Source organism: Mirounga angustirostris, unplaced genomic scaffold (assembly GCF_029215605.1).
Source record: "Mirounga angustirostris isolate CCGP_5_RB_7025 unplaced genomic scaffold, mMirAng1.0.hap1 SCAF_7, whole genome shotgun sequence".
In the NCBI taxonomy this organism is placed as follows: Eukaryota; Metazoa; Chordata; class Mammalia; order Carnivora; family Phocidae; genus Mirounga; species Mirounga angustirostris.
Window position 1 is genome coordinate 126,168,972 of NW_026991715.1, and position 25,051 is coordinate 126,194,022.

At 42.9% G+C, this 25,051-nt stretch overlaps 1 protein-coding gene across 1 annotated transcript in view; it reads right to left on the bottom strand.

Moving 5' to 3' along the window:
• Positions 1-1,229: 1,229 nt before the first annotated feature.
• SKP2 (S-phase kinase associated protein 2) overlaps positions 1,230-25,051 on the bottom strand; it is a 30,661-nt gene continuing 6,839 nt past the window's right edge. The window contains exons 3-10 of the mRNA XM_045862396.3: positions 20,165-20,276; positions 17,653-17,796; positions 15,977-16,111; positions 14,414-14,512; positions 13,124-13,254; positions 7,306-7,357; positions 7,013-7,120; positions 1,230-2,375 (exon numbers count right to left, since the gene is read on the bottom strand). Of these exons, the coding sequence (XP_045718352.1) occupies positions 2,162-2,375; positions 7,013-7,120; positions 7,306-7,357; positions 13,124-13,254; positions 14,414-14,512; positions 15,977-16,111; positions 17,653-17,796; positions 20,165-20,276 (995 nt within the window). The 3' untranslated portion in view covers positions 1,230-2,161. The remainder of the gene's footprint in view (positions 2,376-7,012; positions 7,121-7,305; positions 7,358-13,123; positions 13,255-14,413; positions 14,513-15,976; positions 16,112-17,652; positions 17,797-20,164; positions 20,277-25,051) is intronic.

The window sequence follows — 25,051 nt, forward strand, 5'->3', positions numbered from 1 at the left end:
CAGCAAAAAAAAAGGGTGATGTTCAGCAAGAATCACTATTCTACCATTTGAATGGATGGTTCAAAGGGAATTGAATTCCCAAGACCTCTTAGGTCCAGAGTGATCTAGTCAAACAGCTTCCTAACGGGAGTAAAATATACAGTGAAAGTTGGTCCAGTCTGTATTTAAAAAGTGCTACCAGCTGCCTTTTATTAGTATCACCCTCATTTCAAATGTTTTATAAATATTACTATTTTAGAAGCACTTTAAAGATAAGAGTAAGTCTGTACTTAGCACCTTCTCAGAAAGCATTACACACTATCATTTTAATTTGACTTTTTGTGTCAAATTAAATCCATATGAAGTGGATGGAACAAAGAAGACCATTTTAGGGCTAGTTTTGTAGGTCTTTAACTAGAGGGCTGGGACCAAGGGCACACCATACATACCAAAGGCACACCATACCAAGTGCTTTCTAATTTTAACCACAGTACTTAAGAAAAAAAGAACAAAGGAATACAACTTAGCGGAAGTACTCATTTTTATAAAAATGTGTTTTATTTTAAAACAGGTCTATAAAAGTAGAAATCACATACAAAAATACAGATTACTCTGACATGTTAGCAAAATAGCTTATGGCTAGACTTGAGTTTGGAAGTACTGTATGTTTGAGGGCATCTGGAAATCACAGTCCAAATGGATCCTACTATCAGCCCCATCACTAATCTGTAAACAATAATTTCATGTACTATATTTAGCACTTTTTAACTAGCACAAAATTGAAACATAATCATTTCCCATATAACGCCACTTTAAAATGTTCTTCCTTAGGTCTGAGCAGATCAGGGCACTTCATATCGTTGTTTCTAACATTTGAAAAGTCTGATTTAAAAACAATGTTAATAGAAATAACAGGTTTTAGCTCTTTTTGTTCCATTTTGAACCTATGGGAAGGTCATCAATTTAAAGAAATTAGTGTTTTTTTTTTTTAAGTAGAATTTAATCCGTTTTCTTCTAGACACCATTAAAAAAAAAAAATCACTGTTGCTATCCAAAGATTCCACACCTGAGTCTTAACTTTTATGTAGTTTCAAGTTGTTTTTTACTGCTTTGGAACTCGAACCTACTTCGAGGGTGTATTTCTGAGTCAACGAACACGTAGTTCTCAGGGAACTCTAGGTCCAAGAGCTTTAGACAACAATGACTTTCAAACAATTATTGTGGGAGACAATTTTTTTTTTTTAAGAAGGCAATTTAAAATACTTGATTCCAGAGTAACATAAAAATAACTTGAAGAACCTTGGCAATAAAGGAAAATGGCAGGCACCTTCAGTTTGGCATTCCAGCCAACATTTCAAGAATAAAGACTGGCTACTACCACCTTTCTAAAACACAGCGAGTCATCTTAAAAGCTAAAGAACCCACGTTAACATCATTTGATCATAAAGTCAGAAGACCAGAGTTATGTTTCCTCAGCTAATTCGGAATTCTGGGAGCACAGGACATGAAGGAAACTTCGATACTTCAGATTAACCCGTCATAGAAAATTGCCTCTTGAGCCTTCAAAAGCTGTACCAATTCTTTACCGCTGATTGGTTAGTTGTTTTTCATTTAGGTTTTTTGTTTCCATGAACCTAATTTCAAACCTAAAGGCAAAGGTGAAAGGCCTATTTTTCGCTCTCCAGAAGAGATTGCCAAAATGCTACTATCCTAGATTCTCCTTTTGTTCCGTTCACAATACAAATACTTCTACCAATCTACGTCTCATAAAGCAATACTGAGAAATTAAATAGAAGAAAGTTACCATATAGATCATGAAAATGATTTGCTGGTCATGATTCTTACGCTTGATTCTAAATAGATTGAATAAGAAGGGCACTTGAAAGGTGGCTCAAATCTTGCTGTTTAAGGTATCCTGAAATTAATAGGCTCTCCTAAAATTCCAAAAGGCCTTAAACTTAGGCTCTTAAGTGCACTAGAAGCAGTGACCAGACCTTTTCTGGTTATTTAGAAAAAGCAAAACTTCATAGTTTTCGCTCTCAAATGGTCATCTAATATACTTGCAGAAAGAAGGCAAAGGGAAAACCAAGAATAAAAATAGCTGAGTGCTCCAGCAGGCGGGCTTCCTGCCTATTTTCCCTGTTCCAAAGAAAAGAGGGGACACCATCCCGCAATAAATACTTCATAGACAACTGGGCTTCTGCAGCGTCAGCCGGCATCTGATGCCCCATATCTCCTGGTTCTTTTTGTTGCCCGTGGTTGGCCTGGCGATGCTGGTGAAATGGGAGCTATTAATCTGTAGATGAGGAAGGGCTTCTTTTAACAGTTGAAGGGTACCGTCTGGCACGATTCCAAAAACTTGTAGTGTTTTTAGTGTGGGAATTTCTCCAAGTTCACTGGAAAGGAGAGAGACCTTTCAGAGTAGCAGTATCTATGGTGACTGATCCACTAGAGTTATATGACCCAATTTTGACCATTTGTATCCTAGTCTATAGAATGCAAACTGAAAACAGAATTTACAATCAATGATCTGAGAAAATAGCAAAGGTGAGTCAAACCAGAAAGCACGGACCACAGCTTGGACAACATGGCCTTAGGACCCACGCAGGCACATTTTGTTAAATGTTTTCTCACCACCTAAACACGCTGAGGTTTATTTAAAATCCAACCATAGTTGTTTCCCTTCTCCATTCTTGATTTAAATTGAGAGGAGTTACTGTGTGGTGAGAAGCTAGAAGCTAGTGATGGTAAAGAATCATCACAGGTTACATGTAATTTCAAAGCATGGACTTGACCTTTATTTGAACTAGTTTCCTCCTCTCAAAAGATGAGCTGCAGAAGTTAAGGTAACTTCTTAATAAGTCCATTACCTGTGATAAAACCTAACAGCAACTTTGCTAAGGTACTTCAGATAGGGCTATGTAGTTGGGTGCAGATGGAGAAAAGGAGTAATTGGTCACACCTTTTATACGAGAGGCAAAAGCCATCTGACTTCTCAACATATTACTTTTGGGTGGGGGGGGTCACGTATATGCCAATCCTCTTCTCAGCTATTTCCCATTAAGTGAAATACGACTCTGTCAACAGTGACATTCCGGTCCACAAAAAAGGGAGCCTGTTTCCCCAAAGTAAATACTTTTGGTAATGATTCTTTCTTCTTTTACTCAGATCTATGTGCTTAGAAATTCATCTCTCTGATCTGTATTTGCTCCAGGTTGGGACACACAGTACAAAGTCTTAGGAAAGGGAATATTTAGTTTGGAATATCAACAAAATCCCACTGCAGATCAATGAACACATCAATGACCTGGCGTTAGAAGCATCCTTTATATTTTCATATTGCCAATAATTACTAAAAAAACCCCCCAAACTTTCCTCATAGTAACAGTTACCTGGCCTCCAATCTCTCTTCCTGCCAGCCTATTCTATATACCAATGTCCAAGGCATCTTCCTAAAGCCTAGCTCAGCTTATGTCACCCCTCCACCCCCTCTGCCCCCAGGCCTTTGATGCAGCCCTCGTGTTTACGGAACTCAAACTGTTCTGTTGGCCTTAGGACTCTCCACGTTCAACCCACTCTCCCAGTCACCCCACTACCCCCCAAATGTACTTATTCCACATTCAACAAGTGTATTAAACACCACAGATGTTTAATACATGTTAGCTGAAGAAAGATAAAGGGTAATTTAAAAAATAAAAGTACTATCTAAGTAAAATAAATATGCTTGGTGTTCATAAAAGGACAATAAGAGCTGGAGGTTACAACAGACAAAAAAAGAAAATCAGGAAAAACAAAGTACTATTCTTCTTAAAGTAAACTAACCTCTGGAATACAGAAACAGGAGTGCAAAGAAAGGTCGCAGCACACAGATGTTTATATTCAACATCACTTAAGATGACAGCAATTCTGCCCCAACCTTAACTCCCTCTTATGTGAAATCTGAGTATTTGAGGACTTTGTAATGAGAATCTGGGTGCTGGGATATCTGAATCAGCCAAACTGTAAGTCATCCTACGGTGGAGAGTATCAGGCAGTACGAGAAGCAGACACTGTAGGTGGGAGTGAGGAAAGGATATACAGCAGATAGAGCAGAAGAAATGTTCTCACAACAGCGTTAGGAAGGAGCCTTGGTGGGCGTAAGGAAATGACAGCAACACTCTCAGAAGACACTGAGGTGTCCTAGGTGAGAAAGGAGTGAGCTGCATACCATGGGATGGTGCGCGATCTGAATCAAAAAGCCAGAAAGTCCTTTAAAAGTTGAAGGAGACAAAACAAAAAAAAACACTGAAAGCCCCTTAGTACATGTGTCATCTACAACACAACAGAACAAATTTATAAGCATCTCTTTAGACTGAAGAGCAACCAAAGGACAGTAAATAGCAATGAACAGTTGAAGAGCCACTATTTCCAATTTAAGTAGTATAAAAGGACACTGATAATGTCTTGTGTATCTCTGTTTCATCTGAGTAAACAAAAGATATTTATAGACCCTTTCACAGGTTCACACCTTACCTCAACTACACAATCCTGTTTTCCTTATAAAATCTTATAAATGCTTAACTACAAATTCTCCTACCACAGACTTTTTATTTAGTCTCTCCTAATCTCAGATCAGTTTATTACCTCCAGTGTGGCTTTCTTACTTGAACGAGAGATATGGAATAATCAGAAGAAAGTTTGGACATAAGGAATAAGATCAATTCAGGCTGAAGGAAACAGATACAATGCGGATGTATCCTGTAGAAGAAAAACCTGGAGTTTCCCAAGTATTCTAAAGCACTAGTATTACAGAAGAAAGTCGCTCAAATTTTATTTTCCCACTTCTGAGAAATAAAAATTCTTTAGCATAAATGGCTTTCTCAAAATTACTACTGAGGATCTTAGAATTCTTACTATGAATTTCGAGTACATCAGCTGCCAGAATGGAGTTAGAGAAAATAACACTTTATCTTACAAAACTTCTAAGGATAGGGTGTAGGCAAACTCATCTTCATGGATTCATGAGGTTAACTAGTGTACTACTTACATAATGCCTGAAGAAACATACTCTTTTACATTAAAGTACAAGGAGAGCATCTTTTTTCCCCTGTTTGCATTCTTTTTTGGTGGTCTGTAACTAAACTCTTGATGCCTGTTTCTCTTATTTCAAGATAAGGTTTAGACAAGTCACAACAAGGCAGTAAGGGTTCAAACATAGGTGACTTGAGGTCCACCACCAACTCACACTGCCTGCAGGTAGGACTCCATAAGTGTTATTATCCTACTGGATAAAGATATTAAAACTGTGAGAGCTCACAGCCTTCCCTTAGCCTCTGCTCAAGAAAAAACATTTGGGGATTACTGCTTAGCTTCTTTATCTGGAGAGAAAGAAGTGAGACATGGGGACAGATTCTCTTGAGAAAAGCGACTGAAAAAGACTGATCACTGTAGTCCCCAGGGGCTGCACAGGTAATGAAGCCTAGATGGCAAGGACAGGAAAGACGGATGACAGAGACGCCTTTCTTGGTGGACGTCAGAGGCTCCTAGGAGTTCTGGATACTAGAGGGCACAAGATTTTAATAAGGGTTCCATGTATATGCATTCACACCCTACCGTCTAAGAGCCATGGAAGCAAAAACTGGCGTCCCTTTTAGGCAGTGCTTTTTCAAATGAGATACTGGCTGAGCCCCTGAGCCCCAAGATTAATTAAAGTGATTAATTAAAAATGTTATTACTGGATTCTCTATCTCTAATTCTACTAGTTAACCCTGTATAGCTTAAGTATCTGATTTATTAGTTCTTGAAACTAACTTAGAAGATCCAAACCAATCATTCAAGGACTAAATTCTTTGTTCAAATTCACCACCCTTCTTTGGTAGGAACCAGAAGCTAAATCCCCTTCATTTGGGGAGTGGGCTACAAGAAGGCAGCAGCCTCAATCAGGGCATACTGGCTGGAATAAGAACGGCACCTGGCCAAATTCAAGATACTGACTTCTTGTTGTTTTCAATAAAACTGCTATACATTTACATCCTACACGAGGAAGGATTTTCCAGCCCGTTGGGGATAAAAGAAAGGAAAATAAATAGACAGCGTTATTCCTAGGATGACTTGGGAATAGCACCTTCTAAAAGAAAGACCAGACTCCTTTTTGCACTCCCTTGATTTGGTGAAAAGTTGCTGAGCAGGTATAAAATTAACCCTCATAAGAGCTACCGGATTAGCTACAGACTATTTTCATCTGTCCAGAAAACCTAGGATGCAGACCTAGCTCAGCCATTAACTTACTTTATAGCTTCAGATTAAGTCACTTCACTCTTTTGGACTTCAGTCTCCCCCATTCCAAGACAGCACTGGACTCATGACATTTACCATTACATGATGCCATTCTTCCCATTCTTTGACCACCGTCCAGGATAGACATTTCTAGAAGATTACAGAACTTTCCTCTCAGCCCAGAGGGAGCCCTTCAGAATCAACTGGAGTTGATTTGAAAAATGTGGGGCAGGAGGGGAAGCCCCCATTGGGTCTGCCTCCCCATTTATACTCTGAGCTCCCTGGAGGTAAAAGTGGTCTTCTCCTTTTGCAAGTCTTCCAAATACTGGAGTATGGTATTCTAATATTTAAACCTGCTTCTAGCTAAATAATAAATGTTTAGTAAACTATCCCAGTCAACTTTCCAAGATATTTTTAAGCAAAGAACTTTTACCTTGGTTTTTCTGTTTTGCTGGACTTCCCTAACCTATTTGTGGTACACCAATATTGATGTTCACGTTTTAATTATTTTTTAATTTAAATTCAATTAGCCAACATATAGTACATCATTAGTTTCAACGTGGAGTTCAGTGATTCATCAGTTGCATACAACGCCCAGCACTCATCACATCATGTGCCCCCCTTAATGCCCGTCACCCAGTGACCCCAGTCCCTCACCCACCTCCCCTCCAGATGTTCCAGTTTTAAGCATCTGCTATTAATAATAACAGATATTAACACCAAGTGACATCTCTTTTTTCCCCTGTCTTCTCCTACTTCTAGAAAATGAAATACTTACAGTAAAGTTTCAGGTATTATATCATAGCACCGACTGAGTGAGAGATGTTGGAGGTAGTTGAGCTGGTAAAATTCTGGAAAGCAGTCGTTCTTCAGCATGACACTATCGCTGGAACAGAGCAGAAGAGAAGATTCAAAACCTATGCATCAGTTCAGATGGAGAAAACAGAAATAACCAACCGCTTGGTTCCTTCAATTCAACATGTTAAGATGCTTTCCTCCTTCAGTGAGGAAAAGTGAGCAGTCATGATTTTTCAATTTTTGTTTTAAAATAAATAAATGAAAAAAAAATACCTTAAGTCTAGGTGGACAAGATTGGGGCATCTTCCAACTAAAGTAGAGACATCTAGGGAAAAAAATGATGGTCACTATTAAATGAAGAACAAGACAAGGGTATCTGCTATCAATGCCATCATTTAACTTTGTGCTAGAAGCTTGGAACAATGAATGCAATTAGAGTCACCCTATTAGAAATAAAACACAAAATCACCATCTTGGCATATAAAATTTTGAACCCAGAAAATCCAAGAGAATCAACTGGGAACAGTAAGAGAACTATGTAATATGATAAGTTAATAACAATCCATAGCTTATCTGTGTATCTGCAATACCTAGCTGGGGGAAAAAGGAAAAAAAAAAAATCCTACTCACACTAGCAAAATGCAAAACCAAACACCATCATCTATAAACAAATATTGTATTATAAAGGTAGCACTTAAAATCAATGGGGGAAATCATGGATTATTTTTAAAAATGACATTGCTACTATAAGCAGAAAGAAACTTGTTTCTCCAACTCAAATAATATCTCCAAATAAATTCCACGTATATTATGAAGTCCTAAAATGCAAAAAATATAGGGTAATTATTCATTGGATCTTGGGATAAGTAAGGATTTTCTAAACACAAAGGAAAACACAAAAACACTGATAATTTACTACATAAAAATTTTAAGTCTACCATGCCAAAGCAAAAACAAAACATAAAATTAAAGAAGTATCAGAAAACTGGGAATGTTTCCAACATACATTAAACAGAGAGTTAATGGTCTTATATGAAGAGTAAAGAAAGATAAACATAGAAAATGGGCAAAGAATATGATGTGATACTTGGCCAAACAGAGAAATATGGAGCAAGAAAGGCAAAATAAAATTAAAATATTGCTTTTCAGTTATCAAATGAAAAAAAATTCTATCATAATATCCAGAATTGATGAAATATAATAAAGCATGTCCCACATATACTACAAATGCATATTTAATTTTATGTAGCCTTTCAGGGGAGCAAACTGATTTTTTGGGGGGGGTGAACTGATTTTTTGATGTGTTCTGAGCATTTTACACTTGACTCTTTGACTCAGTAATTCCACTTTTAGAAAAACAATGAGGTGTGGGCGCCTGGGTGGCTCAGTCGGTTAAGGAACTGCCTTCGGCTCAGGTCATGATCCCGGGGTCCTGGGATCGAGTCCTGCGTCGGGCTCCCCACTCTGCAGGGAGCCTGCTTCTCCCTCTCCCACTCCCCCTGCTTGTGTTCCCTCTCTTGCTGTCTCTCTCTGTCAAATAAATAATAAAAATAAAATCTTAAAAAAAAAAAAGAAAAACAATGAGGTGTGCATGAAGATACTCATTTTAGCAATAGTTAAAATAGCCCCTTCCCCAATTATTTCAATTCATTAACCTCCACCCATTCTGTGGAACACAATACCAATGGCAGTTACTCTAAAGCTTTTAAATAGCATTTCATGACATGAAAAAGTACTCAAGATATACTGTATAGTGAAAACAAAATATATACAATGCACTATAATCTCAATTTAGTAAAAATACACTCAAAAACTCATATTTATATACAAACTCACAGAGAGAAAAAAGGTTCATAGGGTTGGGGGTAGGAGGGGAAGGTTGGACGGAAATACATCCAAGGGTGGTAGGATTACAAGGTAACTTTTCAGAATTTGAAGAGTCACATGTGCTACTTTGTATTCAGAAAATGAATCAATAGGGGCGCCTGGGTGGCTCAGTTGGTTAAGCGTCCGACTCTTGATTTTGGCTCAGGTCATGACCTCAGGGTCGTGAGGTCAAGGACGCCCCCCTCCCCGCCCCCGCGCTCTCTTAAAAAAAAGAAAATCAATCAATAAATGTTATTTATTTTTATTTATTTATTTATATTTTTATTTTTTAAAGATTTTATTTATTCATTTGACAGAGAGAGAGAGACAACGAGAGAGGGAACACAAGCAGGGGGAGTGGGAGAGGGAGAAGCAGGCTTCCCGCCGAGCAGGGAGCCCGATGTGGGGCTCGATCCCAGGACCCTGGGATCATGACCTGAGCCGAAGGCAGACGCTTAACGACTGAGCCACCCAGGCGCCCCAATGTTATTTATTTTTAAAAATAAACAAGCTTCATTCACGGTTGGGGTTTTTTCTTCCCACAGTTCTGTCTTCAGCCCCATTCCCTCCCCTGGATCCTAGACTTGCATTTTAAACTGGCTCCTCAACACATCCACTGCGATGTGGGACAGGCAGCTCAAATTCATGCCTAAAAACAAGTATTTCATTTCTCTTCTAAATCTGGTCCTTCCCTGTCTCTAAGAAAGTGCTAATGTCACTGATCCAGCTGCTCAGGCCGAAACCCTGGGAGGCACACTCAACTGTTCTCTCACATCCCACATCCAGTCTGTTGGCTTGTAATGTCCGATCATTTCTTACCATGTCCCGTGTCACCCCCCGAGTCTCTTACAGCCTTTTCTCAACACAGCACTCGAAGACGACTTTTAAAGGGGAGTCAGATCCTATCATTTCCTGCTCAAAATGCTACCGTGGCTTCTCATCTCACTCAGAGAAAATCCGACGAAAGCTTCTGCCTTGGCTTAGAGAATCCTAGGCTATCTTACCTCCTATTACTGTGCTTCTTGTTCCCGCTCTCAATGGCTCCCATGTCAAGGCCTTTGCACTTGCTGGTCCCAGTTCCAGAACGTTCTTTCCTCACTTATCTGTACAGCTCACACCTTCACTCAGTCAGGCCTCTGCTCAGGTGTCACTTCTGGGGAGAGGCCCTCTCTTTGGCCATTCCATCTGAAAACAGTCCCCCTCTGGCCAATACTCTGCCTGGTCTCTCTGCTCCATTTTTCCTCCCTGCATTTCACCTCCTTTCATCACATTTGGTTATTTGTGGGTTGCCTGGATCCCTGCCCGCTGTGTGTTACCCTGTGTGTAAGCTGCACAGCGGTGACTTCACTGGTTTTGTTCAAGGCCACAGCTCCCAAGTCGGGAATAGGGCTTTGTGCATCGTAGGTGCTCAATAAACATTGGTTTAATGAGTGACTAAAAAACGAAGAAGTGCACAGTACAATTTTGAGTGACCCATTACCTAGCCAGCCCACCAGCCATCTCCCAAATCCCCAGTCAGATCCAATCTCATTTCGATGCCACCTAGGAAAGAACAAAACCTTGGGGGGTAGAACTGGTCAGTCTCCAGCCCTCATTTGAGCCCTGGCATCCCTCAGTGGAAAGGGGTAGTAAACAGTAGTCACTGCTAAGAGTCCCTCTACACACTGTCCCCTTCATTTTGCCACAAGCTGGAGATCTACCCGAGACACAAGGCATCTTACAAACCCCCAAATCTAACCTGTCATTTTAAGGAGGGAGGCGATGTCAAATCCAAGACCAAGAGCTGGTCCTCCAGGACCCTGACTGTGCTTCCCGACTGCCCCATGGGGCTGGCAAAAATAACAGGGATGATCACTGCACACTCACTAGGGTTAACGCGCTCCATGGGATTCACCCACTTCCTCCTTACTACCACTCTAAGAGATGGCTTCCACTCCTATCTCCGTTTTACTGATGAGGAAACTGAGGAACAGGGAAGTATAGCAACTTGCTCAAAACTACCGAGTAAACGGCAGAACAGGAACTTGAACCGGGCGGACTGGCACCAGTCTAAGAGCTAAAAGGACATTCGTATTATCTTCTAAATAGTGAAGAAGTGGGTGCCACTGTTAAAGACATTAAAAAAATCTCCAATGCCCACTGTATAACTAAGAATACACACACTCCAACTTAAACTCCAGATCTTAGCCCTTGCCCTGAATGTGTCCAGCAAGCAGGATTTGATTACCTGTTATTCTTGCCAGAGCTTGGTAAACAGGCTCTCTATTCTTTTCTGGAGGAACAAAGAGAAGAGTTTTAAGCCAAACTTGGACAGATTAACAGCAGCCTGCCTACAGCAGAGTCTCTCAACCTTGCACCTAGAGCTCTGTTTCATTCAGAAAAACTCTCAATAAAGAAATGGGAAATTCAGATATGGGAAGGAAATGTCAATGAGGCACTGCCTTTTCTCAGCTTGGGGATGAACAGGGAAGAACCAGTGGTGGGATTTGATGTGAAGAGGCTGCTCGCTGGTAGGAGCTGAAAATCCTTGGAAGGCAATTTGGCAAGAACGACCCAAAGCTTAAGAACAGAGCCTAATCCTTGACTCGGCAATTCCACTTTTAAGAATCCACCCTGAGAAATGCACTCCAAGATTTGTCTCTGTCCGTGACAAGGTTGTTTACAAAAGGAAAAAAACTGGAAAGACTCTAAAAGTCCATTACAAGGAGATCAAGTGAAAAAAATTATTATTGAATCGATACAAATTATTCCATATCTATTTCATGGAATACCACATAGCCACTGAAAATGATGTGGTGTAACTACTAAAAATGGGATTACCGGGGCGGGGAGGGGGAAGCATACTACAAAGTATTTCATGCACTATGTCCCACTTTAAAAAACAATTTTATGCAGGAAAAAGACCAGCAAGAGGTTAGTGAGATTACTGATGTTTTGTTTTTCTTGGTATTTTTCCATATTTTATGTATTTTTGAGAATGACTATATAATACTGTCATCAGATATCAAACAATGTTTAAAGGGGAAAAAATTGCAGAACACAAATATTGTGTGTATAGGAGAGTGGGAAGAGAGACACACTGCTGCTGTCATGGCTGTTGAAAAAAAAAATTCTCGCCTGAAGATGCAGGCATCCGGACTCGAGCACAGCCAAAGGCCCCAACCGCCTGGACGCCCCCAAGAACCCAGCTCCTCTTTTCAATAGCCTGATACACCTTACTTGGCAGAGGCACATCCTGTTCTGGAGAAGCAGTTTTCAACTACTACTTAAATTCTAAGAAGACACACTCTGCAAATGCTTGATTCAAATCTTTTAAAGTATCATAAAAACTATAAAAACGAAGCACTTTCATGAGCCAACATCAAGTCGTGAAGATACGGCTGAGGTGTGGTAGCTCAGCGAGGCTCTGTGTAGCCCACGGCCTGGGATCGAGAGGGGAAGCCATCCAAAAGAATCCCTGCCATTTGCAAACACTTCTCTCTGCCGATCAGGATTCCGCCAATATTAGACAATTAAATCAAAGCATGAATGAACGTCGAGGCTCATGAAGACTGTTAATGTTCACGCATTACCCCTCACTTCAAATGCCCGTGTTCAACTAGACAACCTCATCGTCCTCTTACGTTGAATTAAAAAGAGCTGTAAATATAAACCTATAAACAGAGTTTATAACAGGGTTTCAACCCTGGCACTACTGACATTTTGGATCAGATTATCTTTTTGTGTTCTTCTGCTGCTGTCCTGGGCACTCTGCTCACCAGCATTCCCGGCTTCTGCCCACTAGCTGCCAGGAACACCCCCGCGGCTATGGCAATCAGAAAGGTCTCCAGACCTCCCCAAATGTCCCCGGGTGGGCAAATTGCCCCTTGTTGAGAACCACTGCTTCATACTGACCAACACGGCATTCATCTATTTTCTGTTGCAGGTCGTACCTACTAGTTTAGCGGATTAAAAGACGTTCTGCTTAGAAATAAACTGGTTTCAAGTATAAAGGTTTCCACTTCGAGATTCTGGATTCCGATCTTGATGCTACCCCACCAGCTGTTTGCCTTTACCTACCCTTTCCGATCAGCTGCGACCTCACCTGAAAAATGGGACTAAGAACAGGTGCACTGGATTACATGCGACAAATGATGCTCTTCAAGAGTTCTTAGGAGCTCTTCAAGAAATCAAACCTACTAATGCCATGGTTGCTGGGAAGGGTCCAGGGCCCGGAGGGGCTTACCTGATCTCTGCAGATTCTTTCGATAGCCGCTGAGATTGAGCTGGGTGATGGTCTCAGACACATGCGCGACAGCCACCTGCACATGCTTTTCGGTGAAGTCGTAACACCAGGACAGGTTCAGCTCATCCAATCTGCACACCAGAGGAGAAATAGGGAAAGCATGAAACCAGGACACAGGAACGAGCTCTAAGAAGCACAGTCTCAAAGATGCAAAGAAAACACAAAGCCACAGATTCCTTACCATTTCACGCATAGAACCTCTGCTTCTCTAAGCAGCTACCTCTGCTCACCTGAAACTGCCTTCTCCCCTCCTGACACAAATCCCCTGCCCTGGTGTGCCCTAGAAAGTTGCCAGGGGATCCGAGCCCACGTCTTAGTGAGTGATGCCCCCTTCTGGAAATGGAGGGAACACTCTCCTCTCCTCCTCATGGCTCAAACCTCATTACGGGACTAGATGGAACAGTTCTAGCCTCTTGTTTTCTTTCTCAACCACCCAGGTTGTCAGCAAACAACCACAGAGACTGAACAATCACTCGAGAGGCTTTAAAAATTCGATGGGTTATACCGGGGATTCTCAATAAAGAGACGCTGACGTTGCAAAAGGCCACTTCATCTTATCTGGCTTCTGCTGACTGAGCAAATGAATTCAAAGACAATATCCAACGATTAAGCCACACACCCCATTCCTGACATTGCTGAATACATGTAGGGTTATACATTTTTACCTCACGGATAACACCCTTATCCAAAGGCAATCTACTTTGAGCAGATCCTTAGCGACACAGGTAAAATGCTAGAGCAGAAAGATCAAGGGATATTAAAAAGGACGCACACACACACAGAGTATTTTGTGAGCCACGTCCTCCTCTTACTAATATCTGTAACTGTAACCTTTATTTATATCCTGACATTATTACATGATATAAAGATGTTTTTAATGGAGTCACCCAAATTTATGGTGTCTGCATAAGTTAGGTCTACAGATACTACAGGAAAAAAGCCTTATAGTCAGGTATAAACAGATTAATTTCGATAAACACATTACCAAATTTTTCTTACTTTCATAGTAAAAAAAAAGGGTGGGGAGGATTACTACACAAGTCTTCTGCAAACCTAACTGATCTGGCTCCTCAGTTTGAATAGAAAGTTTAGAGGGTAAAGGATACTGCGTATCATCAAGAGCTCAGAGTTAGGAATAGCTCAAGAAATAGATCCAATTCCTCGCTCCTGTGGGGGATAATTGTATATTTGCAAAAACAGTTCTATAATCAAGTTTCAAATCTTTCCTACCTGGAACAGCTGCTCAGCAAGGTCTTCAGGGCAGATTCGGAGAACCCAGAACACCCAGAAAGATTCAGGCGCACTAAATTTGAGTTTTGTGCAAGATTACTGGAAAAAGAAGAAAATGTCAGAGGAATACCAATAAGACACTGTTACTCAATAAGCGTTCTGAGGAAAGCAGGCTAGAGAAGTCAGTAGATAAGCACGCAGGCCTTCGAGCCAGAAGTGAGTTTCAGTTCATGTCTCACTCTCTGTATGACACCAAGCAGGATGCTTTGCCTCAGTTTACTCATCTGTGAAATTGCAGAGTCAGTACCTTCTCGGTACGGTTGTCACGATTAAATTATATAATGTGATAAAGGGCTCAGCACAGTGCCTAGCCCAAAGTAAGCACACAAGAAACACCAAGAATGTAAGTTTTAAATTGAAAAGAGAGTGCCTGAATAAACATTATTTCTATTTCACCCATAATTAGAATTAGCCGGTAGGCCTACTTCTACTTGTTGAGTCTCCAGGTTCCTCCAATTAAACATCTCTCAAATTTGACCTCTCTACATTCCCAAATGCCTGTGTTAGTGGGACTCCCTGATTAAGAGCGAGAGTTCTGGAACCATATTCTATTGCCAAGTTCCAATCTTGGTTCTGCCACCTACAAGCTGTGTGACCTTGGACAAGTTATTCAGCCTCTGTGCCTCAGTTTCCATATCTGTAAAAAGGGGAACAATCAGAACTTACGTTGTGGCTGACCTTTGAAGAACTGAGTATCTGGCACATAGGAAGTGCTCAATAAACGCTGGTACTTATTATAATTATGATGATGCTGGGTTTTTTTTACATCAGGTTTCATCATTTCTCACCTGAATGAACACAACGGTATCTTAACTAGTCCAGTTTTTTCCACATCTGGTTAACACTCCAAGGTGACCAGCAGATTTTATTTCTAAATTTCAACTCTGCACATTCTCTCCATTCTTAGGACCACTCTCTTTAGCACGCTTCCCTCTTCCAAGCCCACTGTGGAGTCCGGACTTCCTACAGCGTGGCAGGGGCCCATTACGAGCCGCTCCTCCCCTCCTGGCATCTCAGTGCACCCTGTGCCCTAACAGTTCTCACCTGCTACAGCGTTTAGACCCACACAGGCAGCTTTACCTCGTCGGCTTCTTTACCTCACCACGTGGAGCTCTCCAACCTGAATACCTTCAATACTCTGCATGAGAGTCACTTCCTCTAAGAAGGCTGCCCTCCCTCAATTTAATTAGGTCTCTCTGGGTGACGCCACATATAACAAACACAGTGCACTGTAATTATCTGTCTCTCTCACGAATGAGGCAGGGCCCATGCCCTTATTCATCATCCTTGTATGTCTAGAACCTGGCATATGCATATAGGCAGCAGGCAAACTTGGGTTGCCTGAACGAGTCCTGCAAAGTACTGGACAAGCTGGGGTACCCCATGGATATTTTCTGAGTCCATCTGGATATGGACAGAAGGGCACCCCAATTATATTCAGGAAACAAAGTTAACACACACAAAAACAACGGCGTTAGTCACATGCTCCTGACTGCCACTCACTTGACAATGGGATCCGACAGCTGCAGGCCTTCCAGGCTTAGGTTCTGCAACTTGGAGCACTGCAACAGAATGCCATGGAGGGTAGACACCTCGATAACAGAGTTGGACAGATCCATGTGCTGCACTCGGAAAGGGCTGGACACAGAGGAGGGGAAAGAGAGGCTCCATTAAGGTCGCTCACACATGTACCTCCAGATCAAATCCAACCCCATCTCCTCCCCAGATAAGCAGCCAATCACAAACATGACCCTAAATATACATTTCAAGTAGTATAGTTTCCGTCTTAAAATGAATTGCTACTAATAACTCCCTCCCCTCGTTCATTTTAAAATTTAGGATTTTAGGGGGCGCCCGGGTGGCTCAGTCGGTTGAGTCTGCCTTTGGCTCAGGTCATGATCCCAGAGTCCTGGGATTACACTCCTTGGGCTCCCTGCTCAGTGGGGAGCCTGCTTCTTCCTCTCTCTCTGCCCCGCCCCCCATGCTTTCTCATGTGTGCGCACTCTCTCTCAAATAAATAAATTCTTTAAAAAAAATAAATTAATTATGTTCAGGAGGATTTCTGCCAAGTCAAGATGGTGCTGCCGATATAGTCCCACTTAGGAAATTAATTCGTGGGCATCATGAGAATGAGCTGAATCTGGGTGACAAGAAGATTATGCCTATGAATCTTCCTGACAAAGGTGAGTGAGTAAATTACTAAAACAGAAAAGACAGTGGAAGAGCAAGCTGTAAAGGGCTTATATTGAGGTACCTGGAAGAAACGCAGTTGTGGAAGTTTCTAAGTAACTGGGCCCAGGAGTTTGTTTGAAAGAGAGGGCTGAACCAGAGAAGAGAATCTGAAAGTTCCAGCACAACTGTGGGTGTCTAAGACAGTGTGTCCAAGGACAGTGTGTGGATCAAGAGAAGGCAGCCAGGGACCAGGGACAGAACCCAGAGTAGCAGAGGAAAGTGCACACGTGAAGGGGACCCAGAAGGAACAGGCACGGGAGAAGGATAACCACCAGGGGAGGAGGGGTGCTGCCATATGGCCATGGAGGGAAGGGGAAAGTATCAGAGTGGGGATGTAGGTTTTGTCCTTAACTCTGCTGTCCTTAGCTTATTTTTCTGTTCAGTACCTAGTTATTCCACTCGAGTCTGAGATGGCTCTAAACCATACTGCAAAAACTATCAGTAACAGAGAAGTAGTCTTTCAAAATCTTCCACAAAACGAACAAAAAGAGGGCATTCTTGCTCAGGTTGCAAATTTGTCCCCCATAGGATCGGATACCCACAGCTTCAAGTGAGAAGACTCCTCACGCTTTGTCTTCATCAGAAATGGGCAGCGTGGCAAGAGCGAGGCTGCCTTGAGTCTGGTAGTGAGTGCTCCACATGGCTCCTGCCCCTTGGGACCCAGGATGCCCATCCTCCGAGGACCCCACTTGAGAAGCAAAATGTGCATCCCTGACCCCCTGAAAGAGCCCAAGAGTAACCCTGACTTAAAGTGGGAATGGCATCACCGAAACCTGTTCCATGTTTCAACACAAAGACCGCACAGCAAAATGCAATTAGCATTCCATTGCATAGACTCGTCACAGGCCGTAAGGCTGGTTACAGGAAAGGAAAAAAAAAAAAAAGTTTCCATCTGTTTCTACCTTAAGTCTTACAAACAACCTTTTCTGGGGATTTTTCTTTTTTACCTGAAATGTTCAACCAATGGTTGATCCATAAATGATCGTGGGCAGCGGAAGGCAACCACCCCTCGAGACAGCAACCGACCAATCACATCTGGGTGCAGGTTTCTACCTGTGAGGTCTAATGTCTGCCACAGAGACTCGTCAAACCTGGAAAAGAGGGGTAGTTAGTAAGCTGGGGGCACTGGATACCGGAGGGCCCCACCACTGCTACTCAACAAGGAAGCTTTGGCCACTAAGTCACCTTGGAGCAGATTCTAAAGGAAGCTTTGGTTTTGAGCTAACTACACAACTAGCCATGGTATTTTTTTTAGGATACAACTGAATATTTCTTGCTCATATCATGGATAAGCTTCCACCTTCAGCTGTACACACACCCCCCTCCACACACACCCACACCCACCCCTGTAGGTATTTCCTTCAGATGGTTCAACGCTATCATTAGCAATATAATGATCTGGAACTGGAGAATAAAATTTTAGTGTTCAATACAATTTGATAATTTTAAAAATGATTGCTCCAATCATTTAACTAATTAATGAATAGGTGGGTAGATTCAAAATGGCCTCAATGATCCCAGTTGCTGTTTTGGTAAAGCATACATGAGTTACCACAATTACCCTAAGTAACATGGAAATACAACTAAAAGGAGGAAAGTTAGTGCTATGGCTGATCTTTGCAGATGGGCTTGAACTGAGCAGGTTCACTTGCATGCAGATTTTTTACAGTACCATAAATGTATTTTTTCTTCCTTATGATTTTCTCAATAACATTTTCTTCTCTCTTGCTTCCTTTATTGTAAGAATAAGAGTATATAATACATATAACTTAAAAGATATGTATTAATTGACTATTTATACTATGGGTAACGCTTCCGGTCAACAGCAGTCTATTAGTAGTTAAGTGGGGAGTTAAAAGTCATATGTGGATTTTTGACTGGGCAGGGAGATCAGTCCCCCTTAACCCCATGTTGTTCAAGGGTCAACTACATTATTAAGAGATGACTATCAAATATCTACGAGAAATAAGGAACCCTACAAAGGAGTTCGGGTGTTTTACAATACCCTTTAAGCTTAAAAAAAAAAAGTGTATGCACGGACAGAAATATATATATATATATATGTATGAACTAATGTGAAAGGAAAAACGTTACTTAGATTTTGGATAGTGTTTCTAAAGCAAAAATGAAGTACGAAGTACCAAAATGTACTAAACAGTACAATAAGGTAGCTTTAACAGCCACAGATTAATTCAATTTAACAAAAAAAAAGAAAGCATGAGATCCACCACAGGAGGGAACATTTTAAATGCCTACTAGAATCGTATTTTTTAATACTGCTTGAAATAAGCAGGCCACTGGCTGGGCTCTGGAATAATTCTGCGTAATGAAATTGTCAAGGCATTACGTGAACTCTATTATTAAGAAGGCCGTGCTTCACAGATGCTGGCTATTACTTGTATGACAGTGATGTGAGGATTCATAGACTCTGCATGAAGAGGTCAGCTGGCTGACAAAGAAAATCACTATGGGGTCACCCGGGAGCGATCAGCGCACCTCCCCCACCACTCGCTCCTGCATTCCGGGTGCATACTCCCGCCCCCTGGGGCTCTTCTAAGCCAGGAGCCCACTCCTGGAAATGCTTGCAGTGTCTTACTGCCCACACAGCCCTGAATGGAGGGGAAGGCGCTCTTGCCATCTCCCAGTGAGAGCCCTAGATACGTGGAGGGAGGCGAGACGCAGATGGTCTTCAAGCGCAAAGGATGGCTAGTGGTTGGCTGGAGGTGACAAGTGGAATTGATGGAAAAAGTTCCAACTGAAAAACAAAGCCTGCCCCACCCCGCCCCTCCTGGCCTGTTACTGCCTCCAGCGCACCAGGACTTTCCATGCGCAGCTCACTGTGCAAACCTGAAGGTGTGCCCCCGAACCAACAAAGGCATCAACAACTACTGGCGGCCATGTGCCGCCCGCTTCCACGAGCCAGGCACCACTCCGGCATCTTCGGATTTCATCCTCATCACTGCCCTGTCTGGAACATACTATGACCTCCATTGTATATGTGGCGGGGTGGACCGAGGCTCAGAAGTGTCAAGTATGTCCCCCGGTCACAGAGTGCTAAGTGGCAGAGATGGGGTTCACACTGAGGTCGAATACCGCTCTCCCTATTGCACTCAGCACCCAACCCCCTCCCCCCACCCCCCACCCTGGTGTGGGGAGTGGCCAGGCCCTCATGCAGCCCCCTGCAGCCCCCTTCACTTCTAGTGTATCAGATGCAGAGTCAGAATCCAATAAGCGCATGAATACAGAAAGTTTTCTGAGGTGGGTAAGGTTACACCTCCAGGAGACTCCTCCCTTCCACTGTGAAATGAACACCCTAATATTCATAAAAATACGAAGATACCTAGTTTGCTTTCTGCTCCTACATTTTTCCTAGTTTTTAGTTTCACTAGGCCCAAATGAATAAATAAATAACTCTCCCCTTCTTTCACACATATACCAAGAGGGGTGAAAAATACTTACGCTAGGTGATACCACCTCTTACAAACACTGGAGACCTTTAGGAGTTCAGGGAGGCACAGACAGGAAAAGATCCCTAAGAGCAGCTCGTCTGGAAGTGAGTCCCATGAAACACCTTTAAGGGAAAAAAAAAGTGTTTTCTCATCACCACTCTTTTACCCAATCAAGTCTACTCAGTCTTTTCATGCTCGTCAAGGGTACACAATATTGAACTTAAAAGGGGAATTTAACATGAATCGAATGACTCATCCCACAGTTGTTTTTCTGTTCACTCATGGTCTCTGTACCCAGGGGTAAGCACCACACTTTCTCAGCAAAGGAGAAAAGACAAAACCAAGAATACTTTTTCATACCGTTTTTGTCTTCAGCACCTGCCAGCCAACCTTAGGCCAGGCCCATATTAACGGTGGTACACACCAAGTCCCCACCCCCTCAGAGAGCGTTCAACGATGTCCAAGGTATGATGCCTCTGGTCACTAAGAAATGCCTTGTTTCTCTCAGAAGTGGATTTGGTGGTGGATTTATTGAGTAGTGACCTTATCTAAAAGGCAAATGAAGTTTCCTCCTCCTCCTTTCAGATTTACAGAAAGCACTCAGAAGTCAACTTGCCTACAAGTACAATATCCAAAGGGTGCTTTCGTGTACCTCTCCACTTACTATGGTGCCATGAAGCACTTTAGGTGTTGAGGAGAGAGCAGGAAATAAGACAGACAAAGCACTTTAGCTTCATAGAGCTTACATTCTGGTGGGAGGAAATAATCACACATAAAAAAACAAGTAAATTACATGATATGTAAAAACTGGATTATTGCTATGCAGAAAAATTAAGCAGGGTAAAGGAGAGGAGAGGAAGTACAGGGGCCAGTGTTCAGAAACTCAACAAAGAGGTCAAGGAAGGTCTTTCCGAGACAGTGATCACCGAGCAAAGGCTCGAACAAAGTGAGGGAGCCAGCCCTATGAGTACCCAGGGTATGTTCTAGATACAGGGAACAGCATGTCTGTTTTGAGGAACAGCAAGGCCAGTGCAGAAGAAGAGCGAGGAGAGGGATGATAGAGGATGATGAGGTAGAGAAGTGAGAGGGGCCGGGTCATGCAGGACTTTCTACATCATGATGAGGACTCTGGCTGTGATGCTCAACATCATGAGGAACCACTAGAGGGTTCTGAGCATAGAAAGTTCTAAAAGCACTGCTCAGGCTCCTGTGTTAAAAATAAAAAACTGGAGGGGAAAAAAAGGTAGATTCATTAAGGTCAGTTTTGTCTTATAAAAGCAATTTCTAAATAGAATTCTTACGTTATGAGCATACAGAATAACCTACAAGAACAGGACAACAGGACAATGGCCAAGAAGGAAATGAGTATGAGTTCAGTAACTCATCTTCCCAGTCTCCCTCTGCCCCCAATCGCTCTTGTACACCAAGCCTAGTGCTATCCTCTCCCCTCTGTGATGGTTCACTTCACGTGTCAATCTGACTGAGTCAAGGGGTGCTCAGAGGTTTAGTTCAACAGTATTCTGGGCGTGTCTGTGAGGGGTTCCTGCATGAGATGAACATTTGAGTCCATCAACTGAGAAATGCAGATTCCCTTCCCCAATGAGAGTGGATCTCATCCAATCCAAGGCTGATGAGAACAAAAGGCTGATGAAGGGAGAACATGTCCCATGGAAGTACAAAGATTATTTAAAAATTTGAGCTGGGACATGGATCTCCTCCTGCCTTCAGAGCTGGACTGGAACTTAACCATCTGCTCTCCTGGTTCCCAGGCCTTTGGACTGCAGATGCTGGGACTTTTCAGCTTCCATAACCGGATGAGCCAGTTCCTTATAATAAATCTGCCTACGTCCCCTACTTCGGCGTCTCTGGAGATCCCTGATTGCTAACACACCGTCCCTCCCCATCTAAAAGGTGTCAGCATTTACTGCACAGGTACACCGTGCCAGGCTCTGCAGAGAACTTGATGGAGAAAAGCTGCCTCGGGTTAGTATTCTCGGGCAATCTTTCTAAAACAATCATGCCCTTCCGTCAATTAGAACCTTTCAGTGGTGCCCCCAGATATGTAGCCTGAAGTCTAAACTGCTAGGCATGAAATTCAAAGCTTTCATGTCAGGGCCCCACTCATTTTTCTCGGGTCATTATGTAGAGATATGTTCCAGCCATTTGGACCTACTTGTAATTCTCAGAATGAGTTGTTCTGTGCCACATCTCAGGAGCCCTCTACACACTGTGCCTGCCCCCAACTGCTACTGATTTAAAATCAAGTTGCCATTAAAGCCCTGATGCCTATGGAAGGCTTCCCATGACATCACCAAGAACAAGTCACTTTTTTTTTTTAACCACAATTTTATTATTTACTTACTTATCTGTTTAGCCCCTGCCCCTGCTGGGCCCTGAGTTCTGGAGAGCAAAAAAATGATTTTTTTTTTTTTTTAAATATCTTTGTACTTCCATGAACTAGCTCAATGTCTGATACATTCGTCCATGCATATATTTATTGAACATGTAGTATATGCAGGTGTCTGTTCTACGAAGATGCATAAGGGATGGCCAGCTCAGAGTTTGAGAAACAAACAGGAAATTTCAGTAAAGTATCATAATGGGCTGCAACAGGGTTCATGGTGCTGTGCTGGGTGTGGTGGTAGAGCAGTGATCAGGGAAGCCTTCCTGGAGGAAGTGGCCTCTACTGAAAAATGAGGAGATACGCAGCTGCTCAATGAATGACTACCCACCCTCTCTGGAAGACAAAATGAATCACTGTAGCCCTGAAACGAGGGGTAAACAGATAAAGGCAGATCATCCCTGCTGACCCTGGACCATGACCTGGGGAGGCAAGCTGGAGAGGACCCGGAAGCTTCTCCGTGTGGCAGCAACCCTCCGTCACCACCACAAGGCTCCTCCAAGCTCAGCATGGGCAGAGGACAGAGGCTCTCAAACAGGGCTCCTGCTCCGCCTCCCAAATTGGAAAAAAGCTGATCGTGTTTTCTAAGTTTTCCTTCCATTAATTCTTCTTAACTCCCTGACCTCTGTCGCCTCTTGCCCTGTAGATCAGATTCTAGCAGTTCATCTGGCAAAAGATGACACACTTAGTTATTCTGAATCTAGTAGGCTGAGACTGCACTACGACCCGTCAGCTCATCAGGACACCAGGTGCTTGGCCTCCCCGAGTGCAAGAACTGCGGGAACGCACCTCTGGTGCCCAAGTTTACAAAGCTTGGGCATGTTACTTAATCCCTCGGGCTTGGTTTCCTCATCTGCAGGAACTCGAATAAAGGGATTTATTTTGCAAAGTAGTTCCCTATGAAGACTAAATAATGTAAGGGAAGAGATCACGCAGCAGAGTCAAACTTCCTTTCTCCTTCTTGACTCGTTTTTCTCCTCTCTCCATTAAATCCGTGCCTTTGCCTTTTGTGAGGACCTTTTCTTTTCAATGCTGTTTGGAATTTTCACCTGTTTGAAAACACACCAGGTTTTAATAGGGTTTGGACAAGGGCTACGTGGTGTGATTTACCGAGAGCCCCAAACAGCGCTCTATCTAAGTTTGGGATCCCCAGAAGCAGAGCTGGAGGACCTGAATTCAAATAGTTTATTTGGTAAGTAATCCCAGGAAGAACTGGAAAGTGAAGAGATATGGAAGGGAAGGAAGCCAGCGCGGGGTATGTTAATAAGCAGGTTATGGCCATGGCCAAGTGGAGTTCATGTCTGCTGGGGACTCCAGGAGACCCTACAGCTCCTGCCCTAGAGCTGTCCCAGCTGAGGGCACAGGGGCTGGGGTATTAATCCACCAACGCCTGTCAGTCACTGGGTGGGGGCTTCAGGGAGCGGGGCAGACATGTTACCTCCCCGCACGCCTGCCCAGAGAGGTGTCAAGCAGGCACATGTGCATGCAGGAGAAAGCCTTTGGCATATAAAGGAGCGCTGAGCTCCAAGGGGCTCTCGATGGGCTGCCACGCATCTACTAAAGACGGTGGGAAAGGAAATTAGGGAGACTTCTTGTGAAGGGCAGGGTGGGAGAAATAAATTAATGAATTTAGTGTTTATTTTATTGGGAACACATAAGAAATCAGAAACAACTGGAACAATATGAGCTAGGTAATAAGGCTTGAAGGAAAACTAGTCAGAGCAACAAAGGCAGAGGTTTGCAGAGGACGCCGAAGCCGGGCACTGAAGCCAGGCCAGTAATACTGCTAGAATGAGGAGGGCCTTGCACTGCAGCTTCTACCTTCATCTGTCCAACTCCTACTCATTCATCCTTCAGATCTCAGCTTAAACGTCACCCTCTCGGAGGAGCACTCCCAGGTCACCATCGCAGCCCCCGGACCCAGACTGGCAGACCCAGTACACGGCGCTATACCCGGCCCCTAGGCAATCAATAAATCTTTGCTGGATGCACTGTACCTTTTACTTTCCCTTCATGCCGTTTGTGAATGTGCTAATTTTGTATTTGTGTGACTGGTTAACCTCTGCTAGCCAAGTAACTAGTACACACCCAGTGCCTAGGGGAGGGCCTGGCAATGAGTATCAGAAAGTGCTCAGCTGGTATTTCACAAAGGAACGACTGACACCCAGAGGAAGCATTCTGGCTTTAACCCAGAGACAGGCAAGATTGCTGCTGCCTCTGAGACCAGTTAGGCTCCTTATCTGTAAAATGAGAGGGCGGGCCTATGGCTCCGCTTCAATAAACATTCCCGGGTGCCGAACAAACACAGCAGTGCTGGGAGCTGCGTGTAAGCCACAGTCCCAGCCCCGCTTGGGAGACAGACTAATCAACAAACACATAAGCTCGCATTTAAAAACTGCTGTTTACTGAAAGCATTTATTCACGCACACGGACTCGAAACACAGCAACCCTGTGTATTCAGTATGTGTCATTTTACCCATGAGGACATTGGTCTCA